Source organism: Pleurodeles waltl, chromosome 8, assembly GCF_031143425.1.
Source record: "Pleurodeles waltl isolate 20211129_DDA chromosome 8, aPleWal1.hap1.20221129, whole genome shotgun sequence".
In the NCBI taxonomy this organism is placed as follows: domain Eukaryota; kingdom Metazoa; phylum Chordata; class Amphibia; order Caudata; family Salamandridae; genus Pleurodeles; species Pleurodeles waltl.
Window position 1 is genome coordinate 1,495,152,956 of NC_090447.1, and position 25,149 is coordinate 1,495,178,104.

The window sequence follows — 25,149 nt, forward strand, 5'->3', positions numbered from 1 at the left end:
AGACAATGACTGAAGGCGAGCTGGGTCTTAGTCCATCAATGCAGTTGGAAGCTCACACTGTCTTGTGAGGGATATTCTTAGTTCAGTGGTGACCACAGCCTCAGAATCCTGCAGATGATGGTCAAACTCCTTCTCCTTCTAGAGGCTGCAGAGACACCAAGAGGGCTGGGGGTTGAGAGGCAAGGGATCTGCAGGTACTCTGAAAAACATACATCCAGCCAGGTTGCAAGTGAACATTTAGGGGACAAATATATACTAATAAATCACTACTCTCTGTGACAAGAAAGCTAGATGGACCCATCTGGTAAGATCTTATAACTATTCAAAACAAGGAAGGAAGTGAGAGTAATACATCTAAAAACCCGAAATTAAAACTGAAACTTGGAGACGACTATAAGGACCCTCACCCACCAATGGCACATGTCATCATAAGGCCCTTTCCTCATTCAAGACAGTTACCATGCCTGAGTGGGCTCACTATATAAGAAACATTTATAGAAAAGTTTATTTATAGAGATATCAATTGGTTGGAAAACAGGATCCAATATCAGCTAAAATTATCTAAAGGTCACCAGCAAAATTTTATTAAGCGTGCCACAGACAAGGTAAAAAGATTAAAACAAACTCCAAAAAGCAGATGTTAGAGTTTTTCATTTAACCTACATCAGTGGATCAACATGTTTCAGCCAGCTTGAGAGCCCAACTGGACCAGTGGCCTTCTCAGGACACTGCATTGTCCACAAGGAAAATGCCCAAGGACTGGTCATGACGGGCATGCCACCATTACACAACTTTGGCCTCACAAACTTTCACAAGCCTACCTGACAACTCTTCTCAGCCGGACTCCTACTCGCACATGCATATGCAGAACCAAATTAGGCGGCTGTGCATTCTCCCATCTTGCTCCTAAAGCCTGGAAAGACCTGCCCTTACACATCAGAGCTGCCTCCTCAGTCCATGAATTCTACAAGGAACTGAAGACTTGGCTCTTCATCTAGCTCAGCCCATGCAGCTCCTGCTTTTAGTGCAAGGATACCTTCCCAGTGAGTTGTGTGCTTTAGAAATACACATAACATAGGTGGATGCAATATTTAGTCTATTTTTAAAAGAAGTATTCCAGGAATACTGGTCTTCTCCATGATTCAGTTTTGATTTGGGGTTACAATGCCTACTGATTTTATATAAATTATTGTAACATCTATACTGACACCTACAGTGCATCACTGGGTAAATTGTGCCGCTACACAAAGTCAAGCTCAGAGGCAGGACTTCCTAATGGAGTGATGAGTTCATCGAGGGGGCTAGCCCCAAAAACCCACAACTGTCAAACCTGTATTAACATTAATTCATCAAAGTTCATGCAAATAAGGAAAAGATACTGCATTGATTAACACATGCAGTTGGACGGCACAGATAACCCTGCCACCACAGAGAAAGCACTTGTCTCAGTACTTATAACCTCAGGTACATCTCTCACAATCAGCAAACACTCAAGCATGCTTCCATATGCTCCAGACACCTGGACTTGTATGTTCAGTACTTGGGTTGCAACAGGTGACATGCAGATGCAGACACGGAGCCTTCGACTCTTGGCCAGGTAAGTGAGAGCGGTCGACAGTCTGAGAATAAACGCCAGATCTTTTCCATCCACTATCACTGGCTGCCAAACAGTGACCAAGCAGGATGCCAAGTCTAAAATGATTATTTTATAAAAGAACATTTGATTTAGTTGGAATGCATTACACAGAAGCAGCAAAGGCAGAATATATTCTTTCTACAGATCAGTTGACTGTGCTACTCATGATTAAGCAAGCGAGGGGTGCAGGACCCGCAGGTTCAGAAGTAGCTGATCTCGTCATGCTTGGCCTTGGACATCTGACAGGAAGAAAGCTGGGGTGGCTGCTTAGTATGTGGAAGGGGTTGGTAAACACGCAGATGTATATATGACTCCGAGCCAACACAAACCTGAAAGAGGAAGAAGGATGATAAAAGTTAGAGCAAGTACAGGAAGAGAAAATAAATCACAAACTCCTACTTGTCCTAAGCTGTCCACCTGTCCATGAGAGAGAGGTAGCTAGGTAAGGCTTAGACTGGGCGCTGTCTTCATGGTGAACCAATGAAGGATGCAGATCTGCTCAGCATCTGGATTTTTCATGGGGCCCCAGTTAGGTCATGAAACCTGGATGCTGAGGAATGAAGGGTGTGGGAGTGCATGAACTACCAAGGTTTTGTGAGGGCACAGAAAGGCAGGCTAGAACACCTACCCACACTTAAAATACTCAGCTCCGCACTTCACAAGTTATCTATGATATGAAGAGACAGATATAAAAGTAGTGTACTTTATCAAACTATGTGAAAAGACCAAATGTTGCCTTGGGAAATGCAGCAATCAGGTCTTGAAGTTATACCTATATTCTAGTGACAGCTGGTAATTTGCCGGGGCAGGAAGGTGGGCCGCATGTGACAAACACACCACCCTTCCCCCCCCCCCCCCCCCCCAACATTTAAAAAAAAAGAAAGAGGAAAAAGAAAGAGGGAAAAAAAAAAAAAAAAAAAAAAAACACTCTACTGGCAGGTAACATCGGTGGCGGAAGGGAAGCATTGGTGATTCTTGGAGGCATCAGGCAAGGGACTGCCAGAAAATTCTGCCACCACCTCACTGGTTGACTGCATCCCACAGTGAGATTTGCTGACCCAACCCCACTTTGCGACAAGAAGTCACTGATAGACTGTCTGCTTCAGGGCTTAACTGAAGTGCCGAAGTCAGAGTCCATCAGTGACACACCTCCAAGCCATTAGGGGCACTTTGCCGGCCTGGGGAGGGCATGCCCCCACAGCTGTGAAATCTTCAGCCAGGAAAATGTCATCTTAGGCCGCCAGGCGCCTTCACATTTAGAGCATGCACATCACCCTGCTGTCTGATCTGAACATGACTAGTGTCTGTCAGGCTGTGTTTTGCTCAGTCTGACAGACACTCATCCTGCTTTAAAAAAAAAAAAAAAAAAGAAAGAAAGAAAAGCAGACAGGCTAGGCCCCTCTACTCTTAACGACGGCTGCTATATTCATATATAACCTATAAAGTACATTGAATGGCATCTCCCTTGCCCAAGGGTATAACTAAAGATGTTTACCATTCACAGACACCACCCCAAGCTGAACTGTTCCTTAGCAATTATTAAAAATGTACTGATTATTATTTGACATGGCACTGTAAAAGGATTTACATAACATAGCATTTATTTATTTGCTGGGGGGGGGGGGAGGGGGGGGAAGAGTGCAGAAAATGGTTTTTTTTAAATCAAGTAATAGTTTAGTATGACAGTAACCAGCAGATAATCAAGCCTCAGTGGAAACCTTCCCTGCACCACTGGGATGCCTTTGTCTCTTCCCCAATACCAGAGGGGCAAGATGTGTTGTGTCTGGGTGTGCCATATCTGACCAGTTCAAACCTCTCAATATCTCTTACAGATCCAGAGATCTCTTTCCTAGCCCTGGCTGGTTCAGCCCTTTGGATCCAGTTACCTGTGGTCCACAGGAATGCCCCCTCCCCATCTGTAAATTACCAGGTTTGCAGATACGGGAGCCTAAAAATAAGGTACTGCTTGGGAAACCACAGTGGTTGCTCACCTAATGCGGACTCTGCCTCTATCGCCATCCCTTAATGAAAACAGTGCACTTGGTTGTGATCTGGACTGAATAAAGCAAGAACCTTACCCTGCTCATACACCAGTAACTGAATCATGTCAGTTGTGACTTGGGTTTGCAGAGATTTAAAACCCCCGAACTGCATAACTGATTACATTCGGTGGAGTCCTTGTCTGGATTTGTAGTTTTTTGAAGAAGGTATTTTTGTTCCACTTTTTAGTGGCTGGAACTCAGCTAGGGGATATTCGGACCACTGATTTGTCCAGTCTTCAACCAAAGCCACTGAATCAGAGCAGACATACCAAAGTTGCTAGATTGCATAACTTGTCCAGTTCCTTCAGAGGGTTTCTAAACATCGCTGTTCAAAACACCAGAAGTGCTCAAGCTTCAAGCAAAGCCGACAGCAGCTCTGTACGATAACCGTGGCCATCAGGCCAATGTTCTATGTAGAAAATTTAGCACCTTGTGTTTGTGTGTGCCGCAAGCGCTATAAAAAGGTCTTGCCTGGTACCTCAGTCACAGAAGGAGCTAGCATTTTCAAGTTTTCTGTGTAAATCATATTTTTAACTTTAATCTTTTTATTTGCCTGCAAGCATAATTTCTATTCTGCTCGGTAGCTATAGCCCTGGCTGTACACAGTTTAATGAATGTTACTTTCCAGATCATTGATGTAGGAGTTTCCAACCGTTACAGTTGAGCCTTAGCTGCTCAACTTTATTCCCCACCTTACCTAACTTGGTTATCTAGTTAACAGCAGTGGCATTGGTGGTTCAAGGGCACTAGAGGTAAACAGAACCCACATAAATGAAGGCACGAGGAACCCAAGGAAAGGAACTCACAGGCAAGAATAAATAGGGGGCCAGGGTGCAAGCTAGTACTGGACAGAAACCACATGTGTTCCAAGAGCACTGATTAAACAGATTTAAATCAGAATTACTGCCACCTTAATCCAGGGGGAAATCATTACAAGCAGTGATGTTCTCCAATGTCAGTTTGGCATGGGCTTGGAGGACAATATAGTTTGGTACTTGCCTAGAAAAAGAATGTCTGGATTTTTTTCCACTGAATAGATTTGTACCAAGCTTCCCTGGATCAATTTCTTCCTGGGTTCTAGTCTTGGATTCCATATTCATTAGCTAACATGATCAGAGCGGGTTCTGGATGCTGGTATCGGCTTTACTTGGAATACTGGCAATGAGTGTTTGGTACAGTTTTGAAGTCATTTTGTCCAACACTGTTACGGACAATGGATTTTTTTGAAGGATTAGCAATAGCTGAACAGCAATCAAATTATCTTTGGCAGAAAATGTGATACAGGTTTTGCTTACAAGGAACCCAGGCTGCCATTTCGAAGTAATTCTATCCCATTCTTTAAATGTGCAGTGTCAAGGCCCAGTATATAAGTATAATAATTGGTTGCTTCTGTACCTTTTAAAACACTATGGACATAACTACTCCAGTTAAGAGTCTCATTTAGGAGCATTGTTCTGAATACACAACACCTCATTTACCGGTTCTTTAGAAGTCACATGCCGAGGTAGGGAAATTTAAAAAGAAACCATAAACACCACCACAGGGAAACGTCAACAGCTATTCTGTTAACCTTTAGATCCAACTGCCCGGAAGGAGCAGATATATATGGCCTGATTACGATCTTGGCAGATGGGATACGCCGTCACAAACGTGATGGATATCCCGTCCGCAATATTACAAGTTCCATTATATCCCATGGTCGTAATCTGTGCTCAGTGCCCTCTCCACCCTAGCTTAAGGAATTAGCTGGTTCACACTTTACATGGGATGTCCTTTTGGCTTGGCAGCAAATATCAGACTCAACATCTACACTGAGTTTCGTGACCTCTCTATTAATGAGCCGCTCCCTCACTACATTAGGGAGCTGTCTCGCCCTCTACAGTGGGCTCACTCACTACATTAGGGTACTAGCCCGCCGTCTACATTAGGTTCAGTGACCTCTACATTAATGAGCCGGCCCTCTGTACATTAGGGCGCTGGATGACCGTCTACATTGGGGTTCTGTGGCTTCTACATTAATAAGCCACGCCCTGACTACATTACTGAGCTGATTCGCCGTCTCGGGATTGGACGTTGCTCCTCCTCTAGACTAACAGGTCAGCTAACATGGTCATGTGGTCACTGCAAGAATCTCCATTAATACCAATGTAACTCCGCGACCTACCATAAAAACCCACTGAAGTCCACTTACCCAGGCCTCGAAAAATCATAAAATTGTTACTAGATCTGCAGGTCTAGCAACATCAATAATTTACTCAACCTAAACGTAATGTATTTGACTCGTAAACTGGTCTTAAATTGTGTGATCCCAGGCAATGTTTTATGAAGCCGCCTTTTTCTTCATTAACACATACAAGAGCAACTTCAAATATGCGAGTTCGACACTTCTGTTGTATAAAATACTTTTTTTTATTTACTAGACTAAACGTTTGCTCCATGTTTAATAAGATCAAACTCACTTATAGGGCACACATGACCCCTAGCTTGCCTCGTATTTCACAAATAACATTGTCATCAGGGCAGGAATATTTCCCAGTTCACATTTTAAAAACTCACTTTTAATACATGTATTACTAAAGCATGATGTGGTAGTGCACTGTCATTTACTAACTGCACACTTTCTATTTAAATGGCCACAAACGTTGCCACTAACATGCAATTTTACTGATTAAACGATATAGCACATAAACAATGTTTGGAAATTGGATTTCAGCAAAAATACTTAACCTTTGCACATCATTAAGTAAAGTTTTCCGATTTGTTTTCACCCAATAAAAATCTTTTGTTGTTTTTCACCACACAGAATCACAAAAATGTGCCATAACTACTAAAATATATTTTGAAATATTTGTACAGTTCACTTATCTATTTCAATGTTGTGTTTGAAAAACAACTGAAATCTTGCAGCCTTTCATTTTACAAGCTTTGCACAACACAATTGTCACACAGTTCACTTTGCTAAATCCTCTAACCTCAGAGAAAGAACAGTGAAGATAGAAAGACAAAGCCAAGCAGCTGTGACAAGATAAGATGTCTTTAAATGTTATCTCCAATTGCTCATTCAGCTTTGAGTGAACAGAACATCTAGTATTTGTCAGCTCACCAGAAAGGTCAAGTAGGTCAAAATAGCTTGTTCTGAGTAAATATGACTGGCCATAGAGAGTGGGCGAGTAGATTTTGAGGTCTGCACTTACCTTAATGAAATAATTTGTTCCAGCAACAACCTGAGTCTTGTACTCAAGGGCGACAAATTCATCGTAGTTCTCCCCAGAATGCTTTTCCGCATCTGCCTTTAGCTACAGGAGAGACAAAAAAAATCCTAATGAGACCGAAAGCTTAGAATGACACAAGGAAGGATGAAATAGAACGATGGTGGGTGAACTAAAGTGGGGGAGGAGGGACATTTGAAGGAGATATACGTAGTGAATATTAATGTGGTAGATACGAAAACTGCAATTCACAGTGATTAGCAGCCTGCTAAGGTCAGGAGACGAATAGGTCTACAATGGCTTTTTAATAAAGTTGATTAAAAAAAAAAGCCACTCTTCTTTAAAGGAAAAGGAGCTGTGTTTAAACAAAATGCTTTTTTTTCCAAACGTGAGAGTTGGTACTGGCCTCCTGGACAGCTGCCTACACCACTTTGTTGTTTTAAACATTCGGAAAGGGTAATGGGCTCCAAGGAGACTTACCACCCCCAACTCAAGACTTACCAATTTTTCAATGTTTTGCACCTGGATTCTGATCGCAAAATATTGATACCTGTTACATCTATTAGGTATTTGGAAGGGACACCTACAGCAGGGCCCTTTCAAATACTGAATCGCTTTGGGGAGGTTCACAATCCTATCATAGGAGTCTGTCTGTAAAACTCTGACTCCTATAATAGGACTGAAAAGAGCATTTTTACAGTCAAACTCCAAATGGGAGTGTTTGTGATCGCAAAAACGCTTTGCTTACATCTAGGCCTAGATGCCTATAAGGAGATTTAAGAAATATAAGATGTAACAAATGGATGGAGGGCGTGGATGAACAAATAGAGAATATTCAAGGGGCACATGTGACAGTTCATTGGGTAAATACATTGCCAAAAAGCCTTTTGACCAGCAGTAGTTGTTCAACAACATTTGATGGACTTGGGAGGTTAATAAGGCACCAATAAACCATGACATGGTCAGGAAATGGGAATAAAAACAGCATTTTAATAAGGAGTACTCTCCGATCATAGGGCATACTACACATTAGACCATATAGTCGTCTCGGTAAAGCATTATCAAAAAACGTCCATTTCAGTTCCATGCATCACTTGTAACTAAGTCCACCACTTGCAAGTAAAGTCGGGTTACACAAGGTGCAGAGAAGGTCTTAACCATGTTTAATCTGCATGAACACTGTGCCAATTATGAAGCATCTACTACTTAGCAGGAGAAACAGACAGCTGTATATTGATGGGGAACTGACAGTTCAAGATTGAGCAGATCAAGTGGGGTTTTAAAAAGCTTACATTAAACTTCATTTATTTCTGTATGGCTGAAATCGTAAAATGTGACTTGCCTTATTCTCCCACTTGTTTCCCAATTGCTCTGTTACCTGTGACTTGGCCATTGACATATCCACATGATTGCAGATCTTGTTACAAGCTGTTCATCTGTATGGAGACGAGGGATGCCTTTAGTGCCAATGGCGTTACCATGGAGACGTGGAGCAGGTCGAAGTCGGTTCATCTGATTTTATTGCATTACCCAACATTGTGTGAAAATGCATGCTTGACCTGCTGCACCTGCCTCAGTGCTGGTTCTCCAGTCGTTGTGAGCTCTGATGCCACCTGACTCACCGTGTGCCCAGAAGAGGGACTTGGCACCAGCGAGGACCATCAGCACAGTCCCCAGGAAGCAGCCCAGAAGCTCTTGCACCCAGGCCTGGACCCGGAGTGCCCTGCACTCCCAGCCAGTGTGAGGTTCTCCAGAAGAATGAGGAGAGACCAGAAGTGTGCAGCAGATCCAACCGCTGCCAGAGGGATGCAAAATAAATGACTTGTATTGCTGATATGGATGTTGAGAATAGAAACTATATAACTGAGTGCACAAACTCGAAAGGCAGGAGGGGGCAGGTCTGCACCTGTGCCTGAAATCTGTCACACTGCCCTAGCACAGAGGAAAAGTGAAGGTGGGGTGGTGAAGCGGGACCTTAAAGTCAGCGTCCAGAGGTTCTGCGCCATTGGATTTGTACCTATAGTCAGTGCTTGAAATGGAAAAATAGAACCTGCTTGTTTTCTGAGAAGTGCTGGTACTCTCCAATGAAAAGTATTACGTTTTTCTTGAGAAGTGCAGGTACTCTGCCTCGTAGAATAAAAAAGTTCCAGGACTCAGTACCGGCCCATTTAAAGCACTGCCTATGGTGTGTAGCATCTCGGTTAGGAGTACTTTCTTTACTAAAAAGGCAAGCACTGGGTTGGATTATCGGTTATTGAGCTGCTGGGTGACGCGTGTTTTTAGCTTGGTGGATCCCACGCTACCTTCCTGAGAAGCCTGTGACTGCTCGACATCACTACCACGGAGAGTCAAGTTCTGAAGGGGTTGTACTTGGCCCAGTTTGCAGAATCACATTAAGATGGATCTGCCTACTTCTCAGAAAGCATTTGGGGAGTTAGGGTTGCAACCTGGTGTTCCAGGACCATGATTAGGCAACCTGCCTTTAATCAAGTTGGTGAACCACCCACTTCTGAATTTACTCAGGTGATGTAGCGCCTTGAGACCCTCACGGGCGAGTAGCACACTTTACAAATTCCTGATTGATTGATGTAGCACATAGTGAGATAAAGCACTCTAAAAATAGAGTGCAAGAGTAACAGGGTTTGGAACACACATTCAACAGGGGGTTATATTCTACTTGCATCAGATAGGGTGCATGGAAGAGCGTGCAGGCACAGGAACGCAGACGCATGCGGTTCTGTAACGGGAAGCATGAGGGCTGGCACAGAGAGTAAGTTGGTGCACTGGGGGCGATGTTTATGAATTAAGAAGCCTCTGACACATGCACTTGAAGATGCCTTTGTCACACAACAACTAGGGTGGGTTACAGATGCAAGAGAGAAAAAAAAAAAAAAAGAGAGAGAAAAAAAAAAAAAAAAAGAGAGAGAAAAAAAAAAAAAAAAAAAGAGAGAGAAAAAAAAAAAAAAAAAGAGAGAGAAAAAAAAAAAAAAAAAAGAGAGAGAAAAAAAAAAAAAAAAAGAGAGAGAAAAAAAAAAAAAAAAAAGAGAGAGAAAAAATAAAAAAAAAAAAAGAGAGAGAAAAAATAAAAAAAAAAAAAGAGAGAAAAAAAATAAAAAAAAAAAAAAAGAGAGAAAAAAAAAAAAAAAAAGAGAGAAAATAAAAAAAAAAAGAGAGAAAAATAAAAAAAAAAAAGAGAGAAAAATAAAAAAAAAAAAGAGAGAAAAATAAAAAAAATAAAGAGAGAAAAAAATAAAAAAAAAAAAGAGAAAAAAATAAAAAAAAAAAAAAGAGAAAAAAAAGAGAGAAAAAAAAGAGAGAGAAAAAAGAGAGAGAAAAAAGAGAGAGAAAAAAGAGAGAGAAAAAAGAGAGAGAAAAAAGAGAGAGAAAAAAGAGAGAGAAAAAGGAGAGAGAAAAAGATATATATATATATATATATATATATATATATATATATATATATATACATACATACATACACATATATATACACATCTGCGTTTACCTATACCGAGGTGAGGCAGCAACATTTATTGTGAGATCGGTTGGAGGCTGTAGAGGCCGAAAGGACGGCTTGAGCCTGGCACGTGGAAAGGTAGTGCTCAGACTGGTGGCAGGTCACAATTTTCTTTTAAATAAAACAGTGTTGCCCTTCCACGGACATGCAATGCGGTGGGGCCTGTGGCGAGAGGAGACCCTTGGACGATAAAACACACAGGCAAGAAGAACAGCAGCAGAGAAAATATCAAGGTGTAAAGTACGGCCGTGGATGGGAGAGTTGGTACTTCTGCGGGGGGTCAGGATGTGAGTAAACTTCTTCCCACGCACGCGAGCCACGGCACAGATCGAGTCTGCCCACAACACCAACCCGACTACTTCAAAGCTGTGTGGAAACTTTATGGACGTAAGTGATGTGATCAGACTTGTACTTGTTAGACATGGGATTAGTTTTACAAACAAGGGACCACGTCATCTCTGAAACCCTCACTCAGGATACACAATAAATGCGTCGTTCTAAAGGAGGTGTTTGCCTCTCTTGGTGGGTCATGGCCACCCTGCCACATTTGTCTCAAGCTACGCTGTGTTCTTTCTTCCTCTTCCAGAAGTGGAGTTTGCACAAGCCCTCTTATCTCAAGCACGTCACTGACTTGTGTATGAAGACAATGGAAGCATCCAAGGCCCAGAATGAGAAATGATGTGTCGACAGAACACACCGGATTGCCAAAGCTTTTCGGAGGAAACAAAAAAGGGTATCTTTGTTATCTTAATTCCTCTCAAACAAAATGCCAGCAGGGTGAAGTAGGCCAAGTACTCAGTGTGTAAACACGCCCTCTACCTCTGTTCATAGTGGTTAACTGCTTCACCACATCCTTTGTGGGGGAGAGGTCTGGTTTTGTACAGTCACTGACCCGTGCATTAATGAGGTATATGACGCCATCTTTGGAGAAGCAAAAACTTCAAAGGACAGTACAAGCCCAGCCAGAGGCATCCTGGACATGCAGCGTTAACGAGTGGCCAGGAGGCTACGCTACAGCCTGGTCTGCTCTCTACAGACAGTTGTATGTAGTTGTAGGAAGGACCCAATGCTCCTTCTCTGACGACATTTGAGAACTTCATGTTTATGGAACAAGCTTTTTGGTTCTTTATGGTTTCAGGTGGGAGACTCCTGCTCAAAGCTATATCACTTCAGTGCAGATTAGTGGACCCAGAGGTGCCTCTGTGAATTTAACAAATCTGTAAACTGGTCCTCCTCTGCATCAGGCGGACTTCAGTCAGTTGTACTTATTCACACAGTGGCACAAAGTGTGTTGGGACTACAAAATCCAAAACTTCAAACCTCACCATGTTCATGTCTGCTGGCTGGAAAATCTGGTCATGTCGGATATACTAAGCCAGAAGCAGTTTTTTTTTTTTTTTTTTAATATAATGACAAAAAAGGAAGGGTGTCTAAAGTCTTTTCCTGCCTTGTCAGAAATCCAAAAGCAAGGGTGGTGTGGCAATAATGCCAAGTTAAACTTTGGTCACTGAACCAGGTTTACAACAGATCACAAACTTCGGGGACTTCAGCATGAGGAAGAGGTTAAACAGCAACAAAGCATTTAACAAAGAACCTACTAAGAAGAGGGTAGCGACTTGAAGCGTAATAATGAAGGTATGAGACACCATCAGACTCTACGCCCTCAATGTACACAGCCCACCCATAATACACTGTAACACTTTGCAAAAACGTAAATAAATATCTGCAGGATAGATTCACTTTCTGCACATCTTGGTGGATCGGGTATTAAGACTTCAGCTGCGATCTGCCCTTCTGGTCAAGGGTGCAGTCCTAGTGCAGACTGCAGCATTCCTGTGGTCCAAGGCCCAGCAGATCTCAGGAACCAAGATGAGCGATTCCTCTGCCCTACTTGCAGCTGCAAAACAACCTTTGGTGTCCCTTTTTCTTTTCAGGCACAGAGCTTTAAAAACTTCTAGGAATGTATTCGAAAGGCAGCACTCAAGTATGTTTCAGTCAGTCTGGCCAGGGTAAGTATAGGCCGTAACTGCACGTGGGCATCGCAGGTTTGCCCAATGTCTAGCCTACTTTAACCACTATGCTTTGTTTCAGGAATAATGTCTCCAAGTAGGAAAGAATTGTAAGTTTATGCCAAGATGGGAACAGTCATCTTTCCCGAATGAGGAGCTGCTAGAGCAATGCTCTGCTTGTCCAGACGGACTGAGGTACTGGGTTTTTCAGAACCGGTACTGATCTGGTAACCCAGTGGTGCCAGGGTACACCCAAAGACCTCGGGTACTTTCCTGATTCAGACCACTGAAACTCAGAGTCTTCTAGGTGAAGTCAAAGATCGAATTTATTGGCTGCAACCAAGTAACAAGCGTCCTAGAAGTACAACAGCACGGTTTGTATGTTCTCAGGAGACTGTGTTTCAATGCAAAGTCAGGTTTCCTTATATACAGTTTTTTAAGCTTCAGGCAAACATTCTTGACATTTTGGTTGGTCATTCACATGTTTTCATTACAAAGGAAAAAACAGTGTCATGATGAAACCTCATATTTCATGTCATCCAACCCATAATAAATTAACTGGCAAGGCCTAGTATTTTACATCAGATAAGTGTGGACCCCCAATAAAAACGGGCAACTCCCCCTCGTAAAGTAAGAAGAAGAAAAGAGCAGGTGCAGGTGTGAGCAAGATTAGGCAGGGTGTGTGAGCGATAAGGGTTTTATGGCATGGTGTGCCTTGATGCTATCTGATTCGGCCACTGGGAGAGGGACTGACCAAACAGGTTTGGCCTGAGGCAATGGTTCCAGCTTGCCCAGGTCAGAGAAAAGTCAATCAAGGTGTACGTGTCCTTGGAATCAAATCTGACTGTATTATAAGCCTATGTGAGGGCAACTTTTAAAAATGGCTGCCGTGTATAAAATGGGAGCCACGAGTGCAGGACGAAAATGGCGATTTCGAGGTGAAAACGCTGCTGGAATTGAGCGAAAATGCTCATGCTTAGTGTACTAGTCATTATCGGTCTTTTGATACTAAAATCGTACTGCTGTGGCAAAGTAAATTACATGGGTCCAGAATTTTTAGAACCACAGGACAAAGAAATAGGACATCCCTATCGTAACCCGGTCCAGAAAGCGGTGCTGCAACAGATGGAAGCATGTGAAAAAGAAAAAATGGCCATACATCGACCAGATGTAAAACTCCCCATGCAAAAAAAATTGATGCACCATAATCCATCGAGCCCTTTGAACTCACTCACTAGTCTAACTCAAGTCCTGTATGTTTGTGGGACAACAGGAAGTCGGCTTTTAGGCACATACAAGCTAAAAGGACTTGAACCAGGCAAGGAGAAATTCAAAAGGGGATTTTAGGTTCAGAGCACAAGCAATGTGTTTGTAATTTGGATCTCTGTCCATCTGAAGTCCTGCTCCACTTATTTCTTGACCCCTGTGTTACCAGGAGACTAGAGTTAGCTGGGGAAGTGGAGATACAAACCCAACCGAACAAAATGTCCTTTGCACAACTGAGGTGGGATGGATCTGAGCTAAACATTGATATTAGGAGACAAAAGAAAGACTTGCATTTACATTGGGTCACAGCCCCTTGAACAGGACTGTGGAGCAATAAATATGAACAATAGCTTCTCCTAAGAATAGAGGGGATTCAAGAAGCCACGTAGATTAAATGTGTCCCAAGTTCCATAAGCAACTAAAGTTTTAAAAAGTAGCTTCTAAGATTGTACTCAACTACACATTTATTCAACGTATAAACAGATGGATTAGTAAACGTCTGCAGGCTGTAAAAATGGGAAAAGCGTTGAATTAATGTATGTTAGCCGAGGATGCTTTCGCATATTAATCAATATTGTGCATTATTAATAGTTTGCTGAACAGATGACCTACACTCAAATTCACAATTGTGCATTGATACAATGCTACTGCCTGTTATATGGTTAGTGACTTCGTTAATGTGAGCTCGCGCTTCCATGGTGTCACCGGAGCGCGGGCCTGTAATTTACATTCCAGGCGGAATGTCATTCACCGATGGACACTGTTGGTGTTGGATGGCATTCCTGACCTGGCTGTGGGCTCCGTATTTTCCTGTGAAAGCATAAACAATTTTAAGAAACTCAGATTTTCGTGTGCGGTGGAGATTTAATACCTACCACATACTGGCGACGAGCTGAAGTATTCGTTTGGACGTCGGAGCCCGTGTTGCCGGTGCTGGAAAGCATCATGTCCAAAATGGATGCCATATTCACTGTATCTGCTGCAGGAGCCAAGCAAGTCATGTTTGTTCATTTCAGAACGCGCTCTCTAAGATTCTCTGGCGTAGGCTCAGTGATGTAAGATTTCGTCAAGCAGCTTCTGCTTGCACCCGGGTATTACACTCATTCACAATGGTTCCCCGCTGTTTATGTCACTAGTTTGTTGTGACGTCACCGGAGGATGTTAGGTCGGAGGGGTCTGGACCAGTATTCAAGTAGTGCATTCCTGCTTAGATGGTAGGGCTATAGGACTAAAAAGGTTTATTCTGATTTGTTGAACATGTGCATCTCTGGTCACACCAAGATGATTCTGCACTTTTCATATAATTCTATGGGGACATTTCCTGTAAAAACCCTCGAATGGGGGGGGGAGCTAGAACTCTATCCTATGGAACTAGGGATGCGGTCAAATTTCTTACTGATATTGTTGCATATCTGGGACAGTTTATTTTTGATTTTGCCTATTGTTCTGTATTGATCTGTATGGTATTGGCAATGATTGTATGTATTTGACCTGGGCTCGCTGCAGCAACACGGTCTACCCTGTTTTGTACTTATTTAATTTTTCAATTAAATCTTCATAAATGTTCTAATTCCCCTGTAGAATACACTTATTGATTCTGCCCTTTCTTATTTGTTTGTACTTTCGATGTACTGATGTTGTACTATCTTAGGGAGACACTGGCTGATGAAATTGAGGTTAACACCATCCACGATCCATCCAACACTTGGGAGTGCTTTTGAGATGTAGAGTTTAGTGGTACTGCACGCCTACATAGCCGAGCTCTGAAAAGCATCATGAGTTGCTGCTGCCCACACCTCTGAGCTCAAGCACGTAAATACCGTCTGCCCAGCACCTTGCATCAGAGATGGGTGTGAAACTCTTGTGCAAAGTGCACCAGCCCGCTTTAAAGGGGAGCCATGTCTTGTTTTGTCTTTTTTTAAAGCCGGATGTTGAGCAGTTTGATGTATGTTCAAGAAACATTAGGACCAATTGCCTAAAAATAACAAAAACAATCACTGACAGATCTAGTGGGTTTGATTTTTCAAATGTTTTCGGGGGGGAGGGGAGGAGAAAAAAATATATATTTTAATTCCACATGCGGATCAGACTTCTAGACCCAGATTTGATAGATGTAGCTAAGGACTTTGGGTCTGGCTACAACTCGGACATTATTTAGGTCCAGTATCCTGCCTGGCCGGAATTAAAGTATCTCCGTCCGTACATCTCGACATTACTTGGGGAGGGGGGGGTCCCTTTTTAGGCGTCAGAAAGTGTGTCCTTCGTAACTGATCTAGAAATATTAAGAAGGCCAAGTAAAATGTTTGGAAGACACGTACAACTCAGCCTCATAGGTACCTTTTTCAGGTCTGGAGGAGGGAAAAAAAACAAAAAACATCAATGATGCCAGCTCCCGAGGCTGGTGCCCACCTTAACTCAATGACCCCATTCACCACAGCCGCCTTCAAGGCGTAAGCATTTACCAAATGTGACATCACACAGACCAGCATCAGGGGCATCAGACCATCATAAACATAGGTGTAATGAAAGTGACAGCATGCCCTTGGAGACGTCACGAGAAGTGACATCATATGCTCTTTGACCAACCCCTGTCTTTAAGCAATATTTATTAACAAACTTTAGTCTACTATATCCTACATTCTTGAAATATTAACTGTCAGACACTTGGCGAGGAGAATGAAGATGAACTCACTTTCAAAACTAAATTAGTAAGGTGGCACTTAAAATCACTGGTGTTACACGTAGAAAGGCAGTGAGTGACACTCCCAGATGATGTCTGCATCTCCCATCTTCTAGAGCTCAGCCCCCTGCACCCCACCATGAACGGCAATTCAACACAATGCCAGGGTAGCGGAAGTGACATCACACGCTCTTCGACCTTCAATTTCATTCACACTTTCTAACGCAAACACACACCCTCAAGCACGAATACAACATGCATTTAAAAGCACCTTTTACTTACCTCGGCTGCCAGCGAAGGGCATATTCCAGCTAATTGTATTACACTACAAGAGAACAATTAACCATTATTTACAATTAGTGTAACAAACAAATGAGAGAAAACAACGAAAAATTAGCCTGAACTTACGTCCGTAAACACGCGCTGCCACAGTGCTCCTGGCACTGATTTTGTTACCTGTGAAGCCAGGGGTCGCATGGGCAGTGTCAGGGGTCGCAGGGGGCAAGCAAGGGGTCGCACCTGCGACCCCTAAATGACGTCTATGAACCCCCAACCATGCCTTAAAACACTGCAGGTACTGCATTCACCGGCAGGTTATCTTATCTCGCAGGCAGAAGTCCCTCAGGAGAGAGCTGACAAGGCCCCCAGGTAACTGTGAAGTTTCAGAGTGTGCTCGACAAAGTTTATATTGTGTGTGGTTTTTTTTTGGGGGGGAGAGGGGGAGGGGGGGAGCTCAGCATGCCAACAGAGGTTCAGCGTCTCTTGGTAGGTGGTCATACCTTGAATTACGCAACGTTACTGTTTACCCATAACTCTACATTGCCTGCCTAACATTAGTCGGTATAAAGGTATTCAGCAAGTATTAGCAAAAGCAATAGATCTGGTTCGCATTTTGTATTCCAGCTAAAATATAAAAGAAAAACCCACAGCAGTGGAAAAAAGAAAAGGCTGAGCGGTATACATATTTATCCATGAGACACAATGTGTAACGATTCAGTGCTCTGTGGGGATGTAATATAGTCCCTCGTGCATGACAATGCAAGTACTCTAGGAAGCAGAATGATACAACCAGTGAATAGCATGGGGGGTGAGTGCTGTGCTTAATTTGTAAATGACAATGCTCTGTGCCCAAAGCTCAATTAAATGTGCGAGCGCGTAATATTGAGGCAGCGAAATCCAGAAGCCATCTCGGACCTTTTTAATACATTTACAGCTGTTCCCTGCCCCTTCAGCTCACTCTTGCAGCTTTCCGAGTTCTCCCTTTGTGACGCTTTTCCGTTTCTCTCTTCCTACGTCTTTCTCATATGTGTCTTTTGCTCGCTGTAAATGCTTGCGGCAGGAAAATAAGTGCCGGACCTCAAAAATAATTTCCGTGCCCTGCACCGGAAACCACCGGCAAAAATTAAGCACTGAGGGTAGCTCTCCCTTAGGTGGAGCCAACGTCTGCTCTGTATATTTTCAAAAATTCATGTATAGGTAAACAGATGCGATGACAAGCCAGACGTAAAAAAAGAGAATACAATTACAAAATGTAAAAAGAAAAAAAAAAAAAAAAAAAAAAAAAAACACACAATCACCGATGATTGCGAAATTCAAACCCTCAATAGGACCTCACCATTGACGTGAGCACACATTGTGTAATTTTAACAGCTCAGCACGAAACAGTTTCACATCCAACTTGCCTGGCCATGCACAAAAACAAAGACAATTTCATAGTTCTAATATGTCAAGGAGGGTTCTATACAGCATAAAGTAAGCTACGGGTTTTAAAAACACAACTTCGTATTAGGGAAATACGTTCTAGCCAGTTTCTGCCTGTTACCGCCGTTTACAAATAAAGGTTTGGAGGCGATTATGGGCGCTACTTACCGAGGATCACACGCGGAAACGTAGTAAGTGAACTGGATCACATCTCCGACATGAAAAGCACTTTAGGTCAAAAGATATCGAGTTAAAGTCTCAATTCCCAGCAAAGCTAATTCGGCCTTCAATCCTCAAGAGGTCAGTCAGTAAATGGACTATCATTAAATTCAGTAATAGTAACACTTGTGCTAAAGAGCGCTTTAAGAGTAGTACAAAGCGCTTTATAAAACAATTTAATACTCTGGTTAAGAAAGGCTCTTCCTTCCCCTTACAGCACATTTGGAGCATTTCATACATAGGCAGGGTCAGGCTGGGACCCAAAGTTAGGCCCTGGCACCCACAGAAAAAGTGGCCGCACTTGTGGAGAATGGCCTTTCATGAAACATTGCTTAGTCACTAAGCATGTACGGCCAGTAGCACTGGCCAAGACTAGAAACACCTTTATTCCACTGCAAGTCACTCAAAAGGTCTCCTAGTCTTACCTCCAGGCTTCTACATTTCTCCAACTTGGGTCCCTAAATTTGCAAGGCGACCTTTGGTCCCTCAGTCTGTGCTCCCTCTCAGAACCCTGAACTCCCTGCCTGCCATCAGGCAATCAGTCAGATGACCATGCACATCCTGGTGCCAGGAGGCTTCTGTTCAACCTCAAGGACGGAGGGGGTCCTGCACATCCTACGGCCTTGGGACACTTGCTCACCATTAGTTAGTGTTGAAGCCCCTCACACACCAACAGGGATCTTAAACTCATTCCCATTCTCAGTCCCCTGATGCACCTTCTCACCTAGGTCTGGATGGGCTCCTTCTCACTCTCAAATGTTGGTGGAGTTCAGTTCACCTGATTTCCCTGTTCACCCTTGGGCCATGTAGCTCTTGTTGACTCTTACCCAGAGGCTCCAGCTCACTCTCAGGTTACTGAGAACCTGGCCCACCTGAGATGCTCCGATTCCTGTATTTAACCTCAAGTCAAATGAGCAGGTGCTGTGCTTACCCAAAGCACCCCAGGCTGCCCCCCAGTTCCCACAGAGGACGATGGGGCGAGCAGGAGCTTCAAGGGTACTGCTCAGTTTTGATCCCCAAGGCTCCATTTTACCTTAATTTCCTGAAACAATTGCTCACTTATGTCCATGTGCTTGATGTCTCAGTCCTTTGCTCATCCTCTTTTCCCTCGGACTACTGGTCACGCAAGGTTTCTCCTCACTTTCATTTATTTAAGGCTCTTGGCCACCCTCAGGGGCTCCTGCTCAGGACATACCTCCTTGAAGTGCCTGTTGACATTAGGTGCTGGAGACACTTGATAATCCGGAGGTCCTTGAAGTTCTTCCTCACTTCACTTTCATGCCCCTAGAGGTCCTGCTAAACCTTGTACCACATTCTTCTGGTCACCTTTATATCCTGATTTGCTGCCACCCACCCTTAGATGGGTGCCAAACTCCCTGGGAAGTTGCAGCAGGGATCCACGTCTGTTGACATCGGAGTTGAACAAGGCTTCCTCTCTTGGTTGTCACTCAGGAGCCTCTCTGCAAGTGACGTCTTTGGGGCCTGCACACAATTCGGTACTCAATGTCTTTGGTATTGTTGTGGAGACATGAATAAAATCAGGAAAAGCTTAAGGAAATAACTCAAAATGCAACCTTTTAATTTATCTCCTAGATATAATCTGCCTCATCACCTTTTCTCACAGAAACAAATATACATCACTTCTCTTCCCTCACCTCTTTCTCTATTCCCTCATTTCACCTGCGCTATCAACAGTTGCAACTATTTGTCTGGTTCTCTAGCTCTCTGTATTTCTGTATATTCATCTATAACACAAAAGGATGATGGGTGGAGTGCTGAAACTTTTCAAAGACCCCCCCCCCCCCCCACCACAGTCACAGATCTGGGTTAATCCACAATTAATTTGCTCACCATGCCACCCGAGTTTGGAACCAGCCACATGCAAATCAGTCTTGACTCTGTTCCCCATGGGAACAGTCTAGCCCGAACTGCCAGGCCAGTTCCTCCAATGACCAGAAACAAGCATCCTGGAATGGTTTCGGCATCAGGCCTCTTGTGCACCAGCCTGTCCCGTGTGCACTGCACACAGAACAGGCCAGGCAGCTTTTGCTGCCTAGAGCCCTGGCCGAAATTCAAGCCAGGGCCATAGGCAGCAAAAGAAAGCTGCTGTTTCAGGCTTCTTGGGCATCAGTGTACACTGGACAGACTGGGCCTGGCTGACCAGGCCCGACCCTGCTTACCGCTTCTGAGATCGGGTGCATTCAGGACTCTTCGGGTCTCGGAGCTCCAGAGTTTCCAGGCACGCAGGGCCTCTGCTGGAGTGGGCAGCAAGAGAAAGACTTCCCAAGCTTTTCAAATGATTAGTGCTAAAGGAAGCCTTCACCTGGTGCACGTGGTTATAAGAGCAGTGCACCAGCTCTTCTATATCAGTTCTAATGAGGGCCTCTGAAAGGGGAACGTATGACTTCAGGAGCAGGTGGCTGTTATCAATGCGGTCTGCTCCCCTACTGGTGTTAAGTGCATTTTTATGAAGATGGACCTAAGTCCTTTACAAGCCCTTTCTAAGGATTCCTTGTGCGCAAGCGTTCATGTGGCTTCTGCAGCATTATGTCCAGAGCTGCTGACTTTGAAGCTGGTGAACCCAGTTGATTCTCAGCAGCTCAACATCCAGTGATTCTGGGCAAATCACTTAATTTCCCCAGCGCTTAAAAAAAATAATAATGTGACTGTGTGATGTAACTGGTGCTTATGTAAAATGTTCCAATCCCCTGCACTAAATAAAAACAGCAGAAACATTTACAAGGGTGAAAACAGAGCATCAGCATAAAGTAAAGATGAACCGAGGCACATTCCAAAGTGAAACCATAAAACCTGGTAAAGTCACAGCTTCACTGCTTAACTTGTGTGATCTTAGGCAAATATTTTATTTTACCGAAACTCCACTCCTTTTCCTTCATTAATACATATGAAAGGACTGTGTGAGTTCAAAATATCAGTTGTACAAAAACCTATTGAGTTTGACTGAATATACTATAATGTTACTCTATACCAATCTGGGCCACCTACAGGGTTTATAGGACAACTGTCGTGCCTCTTAGTTCACTAGTGGTTCATGTTTAAAAACAATCATTTTTAATAAGTACTCCTCCATGCATTTCTATATTGTGACATATTCATGTCAAAGCTTCCACGGGTTAAAGATGTTTATTGTATGATGTGCATAGCAGACATTTCCAGGTCTTGGCTCATGAACTGGTTTTAAAAGCCAACTCAGCCAGACCCCTGGCTCAGCTATGGTTTGACTCTCCCTGTTAATATGTTGGCTCAGCCAACTTTACCTTAAATAGTGTAAAAGACAGACCGTCCTTGTAGCCAGAGATTAGAGTTTCTGGCATTAAAATCTACAAATACAAATTATCCTCTCATTATTTTAATATGATGTTAGACTAGACCCTCCTAAGAACATAAAAACCCACCATGTTTGTGTTGTGAGACTGAACTTTATCACTAGTCCACAACTTGATCTGCGATTGTGCTTTACTAATATGCAGTGTGCTTTGACTTTGGCTAAGAAAACTGAAGGGTGATGAATTTCTTGGGGCCCAATGACCTTGTAAAGCTGTTCCTCCATTATATTATTAATAATTTTAAAACAAGCAGATGCTGGTTGGAGTTTTTAAATTTGTAGGCATGTGTACCATGTTAAAAAATATATCTGGCTGGTGTAATGTGTAAAATGATGTAATCTGGAAAGCGGCTGAAGTTTGTTTCTCCACATACAAGTGGTGTAGTGCAGCCCTGCCAATAGTCACCTCATGCACAAGTGAAAACAGAAAGTTGCTCAGGGTTGTTTTACAGCCTGATGAGCAGGAGTAACTTAAGGAAGTTCTTGGCAGGAGGGTTGGTAACAGAGTCATTGCTTCTCCCCTCACAGTGCACAGGTACCACACCTGTACAGGTTCATCTAAATGATTTTACTCCCAGGATTTGAAATTAAATATTCACACCAAATCACATTCCTTGTCCTCTATATGTCCTCTATATGCATGGCTTGTTTCCCTACACGAGTCACGTGTTAGACTGGGACTTCTAATATCTTACTCAGGCTGAACTTGAGAAACATTCTTTGCCCAAAGCAATTTTTCTCACAACAGGATGCACTGGGTCTGTCGCAAAGCTGAAGCACTCAAGACATGGACACAAGGAAGTACGAGATCTCAGCACCCAATTGTCATCCTTCCTGAGCTAGCAGTCTGGGACCGACAGAGACACATACCTGACCTAGAAACTTCCAAATTTCTTCTCCTTGCCATTCGCCAAACTGCAGTGCTCAGGTAGACTAATCTGCACTTCCTTGTTAAATGAAAAGTGTAATTAATTTTTTAACGTAGAGCGCCCTCAGGATGAACCTCGATCACTGCGGATCAACCGATCTGGCAGACAAGAGACAGCGCCTCGCTGACTATTCAAGGAAATGTGCTCTTCAATGATGTCTGCCACTTTTCATTTAACAAAGGGGAAGATGTAGCATATTGATGTTATGTGCTCTAGGACCCTCGTGGTTCTGGGCTGACTCTGAAGAGGAAACAAGTAACATGCGGGGAAGTGTAAGGGTGTGATTTAACATGAAGTATGATGTAGCGCGCAGTGTGTGAGTGTATGCTGAGGAATAAAGACTATCTGACTGCAGCTCCAGTGTGGCGAATTTCATTTGCATGCTCCAGGGTTGGGGAAGACGCTACACTAAGGTTACCATGTGACTGCTTGTCACCTATGACACTATGCTCCAAATCTGGGGTTTCTTTTAACAAATAGGTACGGTTAGTTCAGTTTGATGGAGTTAAGTGAACAAGGACTACAACTCCCAAAATGGATTGGGGCTGTTAAAAGAAACCCTAAGACTGAACCACTGCTTCACTAGTGAAATGGAGTAATCGGGGAGCTTTAAGCACCACCCTATATGTGTTTTTTACAGCAGAGAGCAGAGGTATCAGGTCTCGAGTGCTCCATTCACTCCAATGTAGTCTCACGCCCGGAAATATTAACTAATGCACGAAAACACGAAATTGCTGCTCAGATCATAAACGCGAGATGTGTCTGCCTCACCTGATTGCACAACTCCTGCACCTCGGGGGTGGCTGGCTTAACCTCTCCTATTCCTCCGCGGAGCATGGTTGAAGTCTAATAGCTCCTAGTGCAGAGATGATTCTTCGAAGTGATCTGCAGGTAGCCAGAGAGCAATCAAGGTATTTTAAATTGTAGCTAACAACATAAAGAAAGGACGCGATTACCAGCTTCCGCAAATACAGCGCACGCGGCGGCCATCTTAGAACAGAAAGAAGTTCTAGGACCCCATACGGTTCTTTCGACACAACAGAAAAACATCTTCATTAACCAATCACAGTGCAAAAGCCTATTGTGCTGATACACGGAAAATACATTGTACATAACTGTACAGACCAAACGTTAATTTTATTATAAAGAGAAAAGCAAGAGAAACATACAACATAAAGAAACTGTGACATTAATACTATGGTATATTTCTCCGTTAATATCATGAAGTCTCTTTTCCAAGGTAGCCGCCGGTTTCACGCATTGATGAGATCTCCGCAGTAGACACGTATCTTTCGTACTTCGCAGTTTACGATGTTCCAATCACTTTGACTATACCATTAGGTGATTTGAACTATGAATAGCGGCACTAGTGCGTCCACCGAGAAATAAGCAATTTACAGCCATAATACTTACTGGCTTGGTTAAATGGATTTGCGAAGTTTGGTGTTAGCTTTGGCTGGTTGTTGCTGACCACGCCCTTCCGAGACAATGGTTTGACCCAGCCCGAGGCTTGTGAGTCATGATGTCATGTGCTACCCACGTGAGGAAGCTGTAGCTGGTGATGCTTTCCTGCAGCAGAAGGAGCAACATTTTCTGGACATTTACTCACCCTGGGCCTTGTGTTTTAGACAACAGGGCAGTCGTGTGTTTTTGCTCTTGCGACTGGCCTGCATCGGGGATGTCAGTCAATCAATCATAGCACTTGTAAAGCACAGCACTATCACCCCTAAGGGTATTGGGGCTCTGAGGGTGATGTGTCTCTGTCGAAAAGCCATGCCTTGAGTCTTCTTCTGAAGTCCGCCAGGGAGGGAGGTGGAGGGACAGGCTGTTCCAAGACTTGGCTTCTGTGTAGGAGAAGGAGCGGCGGATGCGATGGATTGGGGGGGGGGGGGGGGGGGGTGTTGTGCGAGGTTTAGCAAGGTGGAGTGTAGTTGTCTTGCTGGGATGTGGAAGCTCAGTTGATGGTTGATTTAGGAAGGCCCTAGGTTGTGGAGCACCTTGTACATTCATGTGAGGATTTTGAATTGGCATCTCTTTTGGACGGGAAGACAGTGGAGGTTCCTGAGGTGTGGGGTGATGCTTGAGTGTGAGAAAGTAGCCTCTTTCTAGCCTTTTTACCACCACTTTTGGCCTGTTTATGAGTATATGTCAGGGTGTTTTCACTGTCTCGCTGGGATTCTGCTAGCCAGGGCCCAGTGCTCATAGTGAAAACCCTATGTTGTCAGTATGTTTGTTATGTGTCACTGGGACCCTGCTAGCTAATACCCCAGTGCTCATAAGTTTGTGGCCTATATGTATGTGTTCCCTGTGTGATGCCTAACTGTCTCACTGAGGCTCTGCTAACCAGAACCTCAGTGGTTATGCTCTCTCTGCTTTCCAAATTGTCACTAACAGGCTAGTGACCAATTTCACCAATTCACATTGGCATACTGGTACACCCATATAATTCCCTAGTATATGGTACTGAGGTACCCAGGGTATTGGGGTTCCAGGAGATCCCTATGGGCTGCAGCATTTCTTTTGCCACCCATAGGGAGATCTGACTATTCTTACACAGGCCTGCCAGTGCAGCCTGAGTGAAATAATGTCCATGTTATT

General features: G+C 43.5%; 1 protein-coding gene across 1 annotated transcript; it reads right to left on the reverse strand.

Moving 5' to 3' along the window:
• Positions 1-1,686: 1,686 nt before the first annotated feature.
• Positions 1,687-23,496, reverse strand: LOC138248811 (leukocyte cysteine proteinase inhibitor 1-like). Its single transcript, XM_069202728.1, has 3 exons — positions 23,323-23,496; positions 6,873-6,974; positions 1,687-1,965 (listed from the first exon to the last, which is right to left on the reverse strand). The coding sequence occupies exons 1-3, from the start codon at positions 23,386-23,388 to the stop codon at positions 1,837-1,839; spliced, it is 297 nt and encodes a 98-aa protein (XP_069058829.1). The 5' UTR covers positions 23,389-23,496; the 3' UTR covers positions 1,687-1,836.
• Between the last annotated feature and the right edge of the window lie 1,653 nt (positions 23,497-25,149).

Coding starts and splice junctions, on each gene's coding strand:
- LOC138248811 (XM_069202728.1), bottom strand. CDS start 23,388: ATGCTCCGCGGAGGAATAGGAGAGGTTAAGCCAGCCACCCCCGAGGTG. Junction 6,975..23,322: donor TGCAGGAGTTGTGCAATCAG/GTGAGGCAGACA, acceptor TCTCTCCTGTAG/CTAAAGGCAGATGCGGAAAA. Junction 1,966..6,872: donor GAACAAATTATTTCATTAAG/GTAAGTGCAGAC, acceptor TTCCTCTTTCAG/GTTTGTGTTGGCTCGGAGTC.